The 12,068-nt window shown below is 45.9% G+C and overlaps 1 protein-coding gene across 4 annotated transcripts; it reads right to left on the bottom strand.

Moving 5' to 3' along the window:
* Positions 1-26: 26 nt before the first annotated feature.
* il23r (interleukin 23 receptor) lies at positions 27-11,500 on the bottom strand. Of its 4 annotated transcripts, XM_076039538.1 has the most exons (18): positions 11,252-11,498; positions 11,106-11,161; positions 10,920-11,016; positions 9,558-9,687; positions 9,033-9,205; positions 8,258-8,381; positions 7,993-8,159; positions 7,550-7,686; positions 7,266-7,455; positions 7,087-7,169; positions 6,745-6,940; positions 6,448-6,651; positions 5,783-5,884; positions 5,420-5,575; positions 3,434-3,574; positions 3,256-3,343; positions 2,772-2,862; positions 27-2,636 (listed from the first exon to the last, which is right to left on the bottom strand). In XM_076039538.1, the coding sequence occupies exons 3-18, from the start codon at positions 10,978-10,980 to the stop codon at positions 2,097-2,099; spliced, it is 2,583 nt and encodes an 860-aa protein (XP_075895653.1). In that variant the 5' UTR covers positions 10,981-11,016; positions 11,106-11,161; positions 11,252-11,498; the 3' UTR covers positions 27-2,096. The 4 variants fall into 4 exon arrangements, with proteins under 4 accessions (XP_075895653.1, XP_075895652.1, XP_075895650.1 ...); XM_076039537.1 differs by having other exon boundaries at positions 11,106-11,500; XM_076039535.1 differs by having other exon boundaries at positions 10,920-11,161.
* Between the last annotated feature and the right edge of the window lie 568 nt (positions 11,501-12,068).

The following is a 12,068-nucleotide window of genomic DNA, read 5'->3' as shown; positions in this document are numbered from 1 at the left end:
TATTATTATTTAAAAAAAAAAAAAAAAAAAACCCAACCCTGATGGTGATGGTCCTCAGAGACATGAACACTGGACGTACAAAGGCTCCGCTGTCGCCAGACCCTGCAGAACTGCATATGTAACAATTTACAGGCAGCGTTGTACAGTGGGGGGAAGGAGATGCAGTGCATGCTAGAGCAGCCTGAAATGACATATTGGTTGTGGATGATGACCAGGAGCAGGGAACCTCGCAGTGACAGTATACCGCTTACAGTGTATATTGTTTGACTTGACTTGATTTGCCTTTTACCCATGTTTGGTTATTTAACAAAAAAATAAAAAAATAAAAAAATAAATGTTCAAAATACATTTAGTAAGTTTTTAGAAGTGTACCAGCTTTTATTCACACACCTCAATAACTATTGACAGATCTATAGAGAATCATTCAGATGTCACATCGGGTAACATTCTCGCCATGCTGTGCACGGGTCCTAACAAATCCTGGTGGTTATGCAGCCAAGTCTCAAACGCCTTGGATCATCAAGTGTGGAGGACATCCTTCTTGGAAGACCAGCTCTACTTCCATGCCTTCTGGCAACAACAGCTGTCTGAAGGTCTACATGACTTACTCTTCTTCTCCTTCACTGTATAGACACTGAAGCAAGAAAAGAGCACAAGTGTATAACTGTACTGAAAACTTACATCTTGTGTCTATCTCTTTCAAGACAAGACGTTTATAATGTTTTAGATATCGTTTGCAGTCTCAAAACGGGCAAAATTACATTATTTCCCAGTTCTCTTACTGGTTACAAACTGTGGACAAATAGTTCCTCAATAAACACATAGAAAAAAATTGAATATCTTTGCAAGAGAATAAATTTGCATATAATATATGATTTACAATTCTAGTAGCATTAAAGCTAGGTCACCATTAGTCTTGAAGCCCCCATCTTCTTTCACTTGTGCCAAGTGTAAGAGTAGTTCCAACATTTATCAGAGTCATTGTGTTCAATCACGGTCTCTCTTCTTTACTTCGCAACCTCAGATAAAAACCTTCATGGATTTTGCGGCTTGCTCCGCCATAGCGTTGGTTGAGAAAAAATTGGAGGAAATCTGGCTAAAGCTACCTACAAGTAAATATGTGACGTGTGACGTAAAGCAAGTTGCACTCTACGTGTCTAAGTCACATATATGCTCATACCCGATCAGGAAAGTTACACTGTGTGTGTAATTTAGGGACATTATTTTATGGCCGGAAAACTACCTTGTGTTGCAAGATAAGAAACGTGATCAATGAAATCAAATACATCTTAAAAAAAAGAGAGAATGTGCTGAGTACACATTCACGCTTTCGGCATCATCGTCTCCGTGTCAGCTTCCCCCCTGAGGGGAACTTCTTCACACCTGCCAACCCCACGTGTCTTCGGAAGGCTCCCCTTCATGATGAAATTCTTCTCTCAAATCTTCAGGTCGTCGGCAAAGGAGGAGACCCGAACTCTTCATTCTGGATTGAGGAAGTGAGACATCACTCAGGAAGTCAAAAAAAGAAAAAAAAAAGCTGCAGGCGCCACCACTTTTTTTTGGTGAAACTTTGTGTTCAGGGGGCAGTTTTGCTTCACCGCATGCTCAACCAAGAGCAGCAGCAGCAGCAGGGAATCCCCCTCTGGTTTAGGTCTGGGTGGGTTCTGGAATAATTTCACACACTACTGCACTCTGCACTGGAAACGTTGAGGTTGGTTATGCAGCCTGCACACATGGCCCTGATAACAGCTTTTGATTTTTGTCCAAGCAGGACCTTGAGTGAAAGCAACCTCTTTCCTTAGGCAATATGAAGTGTTAGAATAACATTATTGGGTAAAAGTGAAAAGCCTCATGGTTGAGAAGGGCTGCTTCAACTGAAGGCCAGTCATCAGGCACTTTATTAGGTCATCAGGTGCTCACACACATTAAACGTTTGTTTTCCTTGAAATTGTGCAGTAACTTTGTGATCATAGCGACAGATTGAGTTTGAGTTTCTCTGTTTACACAAAGCCATTGAGGTCGAGAGGTTCCTCTTAATGCTTCTGTTTGGCGCGTCGAGCTGTTCCTCAGTCCCCAGACCTGCTGCCGATTTCTTCTCAGCCCTGCGTGTCACCACCAACACCAGAAACCTGAGGCAAATAGCCATCAACCAGTCTCGCTTCCACTGCGTTCTGGGAAAAAACAGCTTCTCGTCTTGGCAAATCCACCGGGGGGGAACTGGTCTTGACCGGTCGGTCCGCGTTCAAAACGGCGGCCAAGTCCAAAGACTTGGGCCAAAAAGCGCAGCGGTCCGGTATCAGCTCCAGAGGCGTGTCGGAGAAATCCACCTCCACGCTGGACAGGAAGCCTCCCGGCAATAATCCCATCACGCCTTCTGCGGTCATCGCCGCCTCCTCCCAATCGTCATCCTCCTCCTCCGTCTCGGCCTCCGTCGCCTCCTCGTCACGTGACGGCAGAGCCACCTGAGGCCTGTAGCTGATGTCGAGCTCCGGCTGGCTGTCGGCCACCTCGGTCATCATCGCCTCCATGTGGACGTTTGGGTACTCGGCGCCCGCCTCCACCGAGGAGGGCAGCATGATGGGCGACAGCGGGGGGTCGTCGTCGATGATCGAGAAGGTGGGTTCATTTGTGTCGCTCTGACCGTGGGGGGGGAGGGACAAACAAGTTCACCGACAGACGTCAGTCTTGGGTTAGACACACAGACGCTCATGCTGGCGGTGCCAATGCGTTTGCATTATTTTCACATTTTTAACATCATTGGCAGCGTTTACCTTCAGCAGTCTGATGGCGAGGGAGTTGCCCAGCTTTGGCAGAGGCTGATTGAACCAGGCGGGTCTCCAGGATGCACACTTCTCTTTGATCCTTCAGGCACAAAAACACTTTTAATCATGGCACCCTCTGGTTGAAAGGTCAAAGTTTACATTTTTGATTCGTGACATTGATCAATGATGGACACATTGCTGTTTTTCGCTGCTGCAAAGCCACAGCGGCGTAATAAGCAAACAATCAGTTTGACTCCAGAGGTTTTAGGTTTCGGTCTGTGTCGGTTAGTAACTCAGTGGCTTCTTGTCATGCGCTCGCCTTGTGGTCTGACATTTAATCAAATCGGCCCTGAGGCCACCGGCTCAGGTTGCAGGAGAAACAAAACCAAAACATTTTTAACCAGTTATGCACCCTGGGATGACTTTCGTTTATCGGCAGAAGTGCGCTTTCTGTCGCGGCCCAGTGGCCGGGAGGAGTGACGGCTGATCGCACCTTCTCCTCACGCAACCCCAGCACATGATGTTCGTCAGGATCCCTCCGGCGACAGCCACCACAAAGACAATCATGATGGCCATGCCCACTGTGAGACACAAGACAGTGATGGAGCAAAATTTGAGCTGAGTGGCAAACAGCTCCTTTTGCAGGCTACCCGAAGGTGGGAGAGACTGACCTTCTGACGATGAGGGCCGGGAAGACACTCGAGGCCCGTGGCGGCCCTCCCCTGCTGAGGTGGACGCCGTCATCTCCAGAGCCAGCGCTCCTTCGGGACAATCCAGCCACTTGTGCCTCGGCTCGGACGCTGCCACGCTCACTGGGGAGAAGAATCGAGGGCAGAGCAGTATGAGTGTTTCATCATTTTGGGCTCCTGATAGTTGCTCTTCACGCAGGAGTCGGGACATTAACTGCCCTACAGTTCAGTTAGGTGTGTACTCCTCTATACTGGTGGCAGAGGGTGTGATGTACATTGCAGACTGTGACTCGGGACAGGGAAAATAGCCGTCATGTCGGGTTGATCTGGTACAGGACAGTGTTGACATGGTTGCCTGCCCAGCACTTTCTGGCTAGAACATGACAGTCTAGTCGGTTGTTTAAAGACTCTCTTCTTGTTGGCATGTTATCCATTAACTCCTTCTCGCATTGCCTCTTCGGAAACTCGCCAGGCAACCAAAGTGATATAGTGGACCATCAGGCCAGCAAGGCATGTCCAGGATAGAACAGGGACTGTTCTGCCCAGATACGAGTCAATGCATTTAAAAAGTATCTTATATAGTGTTGCTTTAAACAACTTCCTATTCCAGATGCAAAAAACTGTTCCAAACCTTACCTAGAACAAAGTGCAGGGACTGAAAAGGGAGGAAACTTTCTAACTGGTGTATACATACAATCAGGCCAACTGATGATTCAACTTGAGTGTGATACAAGAGTCAATCAGCGTGTCTTTCTTCTGTATTTTCTTTCATTCCAACTATCAATTTTTTGGGGGCGGGGGGCTGCAAGTGACTGTCGACATAAACAAATAAAAACTTTCACTATACAACAAGAAAATGGTGCAGCCTTTGCTTTATTTCAGGGGATGTGGAGCTCTCAGGTGTCTCCACGCTCGATTCTCCAAAAGCAGCGCAGGAAACCGAGTGGCAGGTGCAACAGCCTCGAACCTCACATCCGTGCATTGTAGCCAAACCACTTCCTGCTTGTGACGAAAGCTATTTCTAGAAAACTCAACGATTCGACTGCACATGAAATGATGAAAGCCAGAGTTTGAATTGTGGGACATGTCCGGCTGGTAAAATGTCAAGACACACTAGAATGAGGTTGAGATGGATTTTGCCGTGTCAGAGTCTCGGCTGTATTGTTATTGTTGTCGCCTGGCAGCTCCAGTTGTGTTTTCTGCATTTTCAGAAACAATAAAAGGCAATCTTCAAACCTCCAACGACGGCATTACTGGAAGGAGGAGGTGAAAAACCCTGCTGATGCAAGGGAAGCACCGGGGGAGGGGAGAGTCGCTCACAGGCACAATTTCCGTGACGTCGCGGCTGATGCTGAGAAACAATATTTGCATATACCGCTACTCACAGTAGCTCACATTGCCTCGGCCTGACCGACGTGGAGTACACACACACTAAGAATATAGCCATGCATGGTTAAGAAAGCAGTGTGGCTACTAGGACTGGAACGGCGCAGTGCAAAGAACAGAAGAAAAAAATATTGACAACAAATGTCTCGGAGGTTTTCCTTATCGTCATGTCATGGAGTGAGATGTTTGTGATTCATGACTTTTTTTTGGGATGTTGTAGTGTCCTTTGTCTGAGAGACAATCACCTTAAGACTAAACAGATGGCCTGTGTTAATAGGGACGCTCTGCTCTGAGATAAGTGAAGATGACCCCAACTGACTGACAGTAATCTATGGATCCATGCGTACGGCCAGAGGAGATGGCTGGAACGAATTCATTGGCGTGTTCATGAATGTGAGATGTTGGAACTGTGAATATGAAGTTGTTCACGATGGCCTCCAGACATCCCTCAGGATAAACCCAGGTGATGATAGACTTCTCTGCAATAAATACATTCCTATGTCATCAAGTCGGTGTCCAATCCACAACGTTTTTGGCATTAGTTTGAAGATGCAGAAAACCGCAGCTCAGTGAAGGCCTCACCGTTGAGTTCTTCACTGCTGGCATCCAGCGGCTGCATGTAGACGGTGTAGCGTCTGATGAAGCCTCTCCGCTGGTGCAATGGCAGCTCCTCCCACTGGATGTGGATCCGCCCGGCCTCGTGGAGCAGCACAGACAGGCGGGGGCCAGACGCTGGTTCTGATGTGGGAGAGGAACACAGAGTGGAATATGTAGATCAGAGCGGAAAGACATTTTTTTTTAATTTTTTTTTTACCATACCCCAATTGATCAGTGTGAACACATGCACGCACGTACACATATGTATAAACTCATTTGTAAATGTTGTAAATTTGAAGCAATTTCACACACTTAAATCGTAAAGGACAACAATGCTGTTATTCTTACTCTCTTCCTTTGAGTAGACCAGAGCAGAGGATGCATTGCTGACCCCTGATGATGTCACTGCAAATAGGGAGATGTTGTACCTCGCGCCTGCAGTCAGACCTGCTTCGACACACAAAGGAACGACACACTCAGAGCTCCACTGTGCCGATCAAATTCTCTCAAGTCTCCCTAGGTCGTGTCTCGTTACAAAAGGGCGCTCTCACCTGTTGCAAGTCAGACTTTGGCCACAAGAGGGCTCTGTCAGCCAAAACTTGCAAAACCGAGACACGCACAGTTTAAGGTTCACGTGGGCGTGAACGTTTTGAATCGTAAACATGACCACGTGAGAAATGGAATGTTTTCAAGGTATTTTGGCAAGCGTTCACTATTTCTTCACAACTCAGTCAGCTCTACTGACAGTCACTTCATTTCACAGTTAGAACCATCCATTCATTTTCTAAACCTGCTTCCTCTGGGGATTGTGAGTGCTAACCACTTCTCCATTAATTAATCTAATTTAAAGGTATGAATCTTGATTTAAAGATATAAAGTATCAGTTCATACTGTTGTTGAGGTCCGACTACATTTTACAGAATGTAAAATGAATTGAAACCAAGTAAAGTCTTGAAATCCGCTTGTGCAAGTCTTGCTGCTGTCAGGTGACAGAAGTCATAGAGGTTTCTTACCAGTGATGACGGTACCGTTTTGTTTCCTCTCAACTGTTTGCCACTGCAACTCCGCTGCTGGTTCATCCGCCCATTCTATCACATAGTGACGGAGGAGTTCGGCTCCGGCTGTCTTTTTCCTTCCTGGCTGCCAAGACCAGAAAACTGAGACTCGGCTGCCATTTCCTGCTGGGACTAACTTTTCCAAAACAGGTGCACATCCACCTGGAAAAGAAAAAAAAAACCCTTTGTGTTCCATTTGTTGTGTGGTTTGTTTACCTTTTGTGCATCTCAGCAGGTTCTGCAGTGGGTGTGTACCTGTGCGTGTCAGAGGCAGATGTGCTGGTGGCGACGTGCCGTACGTGGTGACAGCGCTGACGCTGAGGCTCCGGGCCTCGCCTGGGACCGACACTGTGCACTGGTTTGAAGCGGCAGGACATGACACTTCCTTCCACTGCTCGGTCCAGATGTTGTACTGCTGCAGCTCGCCACTGTAGTCCTTCACAGACGGAGGCTTGGGAAGAGGTAAACATTATTTCTTAAACGTTGGATCACTGGACAAGCCTATTATTTTCTTCATGTGAGGGCTTTTTGAATCTACGATTCTGATGCCTTTGCACCTCATTCATAAAAAACCTAGAGTTGACAAGTCACATCTACCTTCCATAAAACCGTCACCATCCACCCGCCGTTTGCCGTCTGGCCTCCTAACAATCTCCAGACATGTAGCCGCTGAGAAGGACCTGCAGATAAGTTCCATCATAACTTGTCAGTTTTATGGGTCGTGACAAATCCAAAACCATCTCCTTCCTGCTTCTGCGCGATAAGAGTGAGATTGCCTTTTCCGGGGCTCCTCCCCCTCGCCGACTGGCTACAGGCGCTGCACAACAACCGGCGGCCGGCAGCTGACCCTGGCCTGGGCGTTTTCCTCCAGCTGCACGCCCTCATTTGGAACTCGTAATCGCTCAGGGGCCTGAGGTCACGCACTTGCACGGCATTCTTGTGTAAGTCTGCTGTGCTTCCTGCTTTCTAGGAAAAGCATGAGAAGATTAGGCCACTTGCTCTAAGGGTGGGGTGTAGGGAGCGTGGGGCCGGCAGGCTGCAAAACGTCTCAGGCACTTACCCATGAGCCATTGCCAGAGCGCAGCCTGACGGAAGTTTCGAAATACCCTGACAATTCAGTCGTGTTCCAGTGCAGCACAGCCGTTTTGGAGTCATTCTCAAACTGTATGTAAATGATGTGAGGGGTCTCTGGGATCACTGGGAAACAACAAGAGGACAAGTCAGATTGGTGAACGCAAGGTCACGCAGAAAGTTGTCGGGACTCGGTTTGTAACTCAGGGAGTCTGCCACAGTCACAGAATATGACCACGAAAAGTGAGACAAGTGTGGGCGGCAGAAAAGCTGCAGAGTGTTTCAGTGGAAGGGATATGACAAGAAAAGGTAAAACCGTCTGTGGGGTAGTCAGGTCAAATTAGTCAACATGCGAGGACAGATTAACGACTGACTGACTTCAGAGATTAGTCAGTGTTTAGGGAAAAGTGAGAGACGGAGATGTGACGCTACCGATGTCCTGCACCGAGAGTTCGAGCAGCTCCGAACTCGAGGCCCCCAAGTGGTTGAAGGCGGTGACAGTCAGCCAGAGGGCGGCGTCTTCACCAACCGCAGCCCGCGGTATGGTCATCGCTTCAGCACTGGTCACATTTTCAAACAGGGTCTCGCTCCCATTTTGTCTGAACAACCACAAAAAAATAAACAGAAACGTGCTTTTATCCATCCGCCACGTTTCTGTTGGTTCTTACAAGGTGACTGAGCGGTAGCGGCGGCGCACCTCCTGACCGACAAGGAGTACTTGGTGTTGAGATGCGTCTCCCTCCCTTTCTCCCACGAGCAGGTGATTAATGGGGAACCCCTAGCCGTTTGACAGGCGACATTGCCAGGACTGTCAGGTGGGACTTTGAAGAAAATAGCAAGAAAAAATTAGACAAACAAGGACATGTTTTTTTTTTTCTTTTTCTGTCTGCTTTTATTTTTCATACAAATCGTCTGAACTTGGTGCCATTTAATTCAACTCATGTCAGCTGAATATCTATACACACCTCAATGCCCTCCACACTCACCTTCAGATCTGATTGCAACACATTTTTGAAAAGTTAATTTCCATTTCCTGCATCTACTATCCTCTGTGTTATCATCATGAACCTCTAATTTGATATTTGCTGTTTTTGATATGAGTTTTACTCATATCCTTCATTATTCCTCCCCAATTGTATTTTTATTCTTCTTCAATTTTATCACCTGTGTCCAGTTGACCTGCCCTTGTGCTGCTTCCTGTTCTTCTTCTTGTGTTGCCTAAATTGTCTTCCCGAATTATGATTTTGGATTTCAGTCACTGTGCCTAGACAAAGTGCTATACAAACCCAATCCATTCTTTTTCTTCTTTTTCCTCTTGTTTTGTCCTTTTTAGGTTTGGCTTACACAAAGTTATTGATGACCTGTTTTGACCTTTCCCCAAATCTTTCTTTTTCTGGACCTTGAAGGTTCTCGACCTCATCCTGGAGCATTTCCTGTATTGCAATGTATTTGTGAGAAAAAACTGTACTTACGACCGCCCTCCAGAGCCAGGCCTCCAACGCATATGTTCCCACTATCCCTCTGCAGCATGCAGAGCAACTCGGGCTGAGGATCCTGCACATTGACCAGGTGGTACATCGTGCTGTAGTTGATTCCCTGCCTCGGTGCCACGATCTCGTCATTCAGCATCAACAGCACCCTGGACCTAGAGGAGATTATCCACACTTGAGCAAATCCAGGCCATCTTGATCAGAGTTTGCAATAAAAAGTCCCTAAAAAATATATGTGTACATATATAAATATATGTTAGGGCTGTCAAAGTTAACGCGTTTAAAATGTTTTTTTTATTTTAGTAAATTTGCAGTTAATTCGTGATTAATCGCGAGTTAACTCAGGACACAGCGATTAATCGTGAAGTTTTTAATCGACTGACAGCCCTAGTATATGTATATATATATATATGTATATATATATATATATATATATATATATATACATATATATATATATATGTACTGTATATATAGATACTTTTCTTTTTTTTTTCTTTTTTTTACCTCGGTGGACACTCTTTGTAATCACAGTACACGGTCAGGTTTGAGCCCAGTCGGAAGACTTTATCCGGCTTCACTGTGAGGCGGCAGCATTCATTTCGGAGGCGACAACAAGCAGGCAGGAGAATGCAAACTGATTGAGAGAGCGCAGGAAGATCATACTGTTTTATAATACAATAATGATAATGTCTCATGCATTTTCAAATTCCAGCTGGAACCACTTTTGCCCTTCAGGCCTGCCTTGATTTTCATAGGCCGTGGAGTGAGCACCTCCAGCCTAAATCAGTGCTGCAAGGCAGGAGAGACAAGTGCTTTTGTAATGGGTTATAATAGTAGATTAATGGTCTGTGATTGATCACAATGCTGTGATAATGTCAAAAAAGAGATGTTAGAATAGTGAACTTGATGATGGCTAAATTGAATAAGGTTTAATTCATTCATTCATTCAGAATTTCATCCTTTATCTTTATTGTTAAAAAGTAAGGTATATAAAAATGTTATCAGTGATCCGCACAGCAATCTGGATCTGTGAGTTTGGGATTGATTATGTTGGTCTCCACGCACAATACCCCGGGGGAGTCGCGGTGTCTTCCTCATTCCAATGAACGCTCTTACGAGGAAGCTTCGTTGTCACACCTTGTGAGTATTTCTCCCTGATTTCAGATCAGCAGTTTACACTGCTAAAGGGGTTGTGAGAATGTTACAGTATATTTTCTGTGCTAAGGGAGTGTTTATGCATTATTTTGAGTTCAGTTAAGAGCAGCTCTGTTGAGTGCGTGTGTGTTAAAATCAGTCCAGTAAATGCTCTTACGAGGAAGTATCGTTATCGCACCTCTCCCTGATTTCAGGGGCGCAACACTTTCATGTTGTTTATGCCAAATTCAGTTTCCTGCAGTTGGCTGTCAGGACCGGCACCCAGTGTGCTCCTCCTACCGTTGTGGCTAACCAGCTCCAAGATGTTGTGTTGTAAGGAGCAGAAATTTGATTTAACTGCTTCCTTTCAATGGTCTACACCCAGTCTGACCTGTGACTCCTGTTATTCACAGGTCTTTAGCCTCAACACAACTGCTGTTCATAGTGGAGTGTTTCTTTTTTTAGGACAATTGTTCGTGAGCCCTGTCAATGGTTGTGGCGTGGTGGAAATACCACTGGTTCAGCAGTTTGTCAAACAACCATGTTCAAATTCACTAAAATGTCCTTTTGCCTCTATTCTAATGCTCAGCTTGTACTCCAGAAGGTCCTCTTCTGTCTATTTCTACATTCCTAAGTTTACTGACAGTCCGCCATCTGATTAGATCTTTGCATAGTTGTGCTGTCGCAATTGAGAACCTGCATGAAGTGACCAGTGTGGGCGCATGTACTCACGCTGGATGGACAAACAGAGAAGAAGAGGGGAGAATTTTGAAATGGTCGAGCGGCCACACATTTCAGCTCCCCCGTGTGGAATCCTCAAAGCGTCCCTCTGCGGCAGCACACAAAAAGTCCCACAGTAAACAACTCCAATTGAGAAAATTCCCAAATCCACCTGTCGTCTACAAGTCCAACACCTACAGAAGTGCAGGCAGCTTCTCTGACATTTCTGCCGCACAACGTCGTCTCTGAGCCGCCTGAAATTGGAAGCAACAGCACAAAACATCTCAGCATCAGCCACGACTCACAACCTATTTTCTGATAAGAGATGGAAAGATAAGGTTCACCAGAACTTCCTGATGTCAGAACGCCTCCCTACCGCAGTGGGGATGGTTGGGGGGGAGGGCAAACTCTCCAACAACAGAACAGGTGTTGGCATCAGTACAACATCCAGTTGTGCTGGTTCCAGAGGTGACTGCTAGTGTGAAACGCCGCCGGCTGAACTGAAGAGCGACGCATGACTGAAGCATCTTAAGGAGGCTTGTGACCCAGTTGGGTGGTATTTTGATGTAGAAGGAAACTTTCAACTTTTGTCATCACTGCAATGCCCTACTTCACGCCACCACAAAGGTTGTGCTGCACTCATAAACATGCGCTGCTGCTGCTGTGAGCAGGTAAAACGTGCACCACAGGACTCTCAGAAAGCAAAAAGCTGCTGACCCAAACAACACGTGCAATATATGACTGACGCCACTGGGGTTATTTTATTTTTATTTTTTGCAGCAAATGCAGAGGATGACAGCACACAACACCTTGTCTAAAACTAGACATCAGTGTTGGACGCCATATTAAGGAAATAAAAAAAAAACATCAACCACAAAAACATTTCCTTTTCAGCTCTTTTTACAATGTCTTCAAAGCATCAAAGCTTGTCACGTACAAACTATCTTCATATCCTTTGTTCTTTCAATGCTCATTTTCCACCGTCGACCTAGAAAAGCTGTTCTGGGAAAACCCAAAAGTCAGAGTGGGTAGACGTCGCCATTTCTTTTTTTTCAAGACAAAGGTTATTTTTTTTCTCTAGATGGTCTTTCTTTGACAGGTTTCGGCAGAGCTCAACTGTGTAGACATATATGTCTATACAGTTGAAACCAGAAGTTTACA

This window comes from Nelusetta ayraudi, unplaced genomic scaffold, assembly GCF_046127955.1.
Source record: "Nelusetta ayraudi isolate G7.1 ecotype Tasmania unplaced genomic scaffold, CSIRO-AGI_Nayr_v1 ptg000059l, whole genome shotgun sequence".
Taxonomy (NCBI): Eukaryota; Metazoa; Chordata; class Actinopteri; order Tetraodontiformes; family Monacanthidae; genus Nelusetta; species Nelusetta ayraudi.
Note: the sequence above shows the minus strand (reverse complement) of the source record. Positions and strands in the feature narration are given on the sequence as shown.

Coding starts and splice junctions, on each gene's coding strand:
- il23r (XM_076039535.1), bottom strand. CDS start 11,343: ATGCCAACACCTGTTCTGTTGTTGGAGAGTTTGCCCTCCCCCCCAACC. Junction 7,687..7,992: donor ACTCTCGGTGCAGGACATCG/GTAGCGTCACAT, acceptor GTTGTTTCCCAG/TGATCCCAGAGACCCCTCAC. Junction 7,456..7,549: donor GCTCTGGCAATGGCTCATGG/GTAAGTGCCTGA, acceptor TGCTTTTCCTAG/AAAGCAGGAAGCACAGCAGA.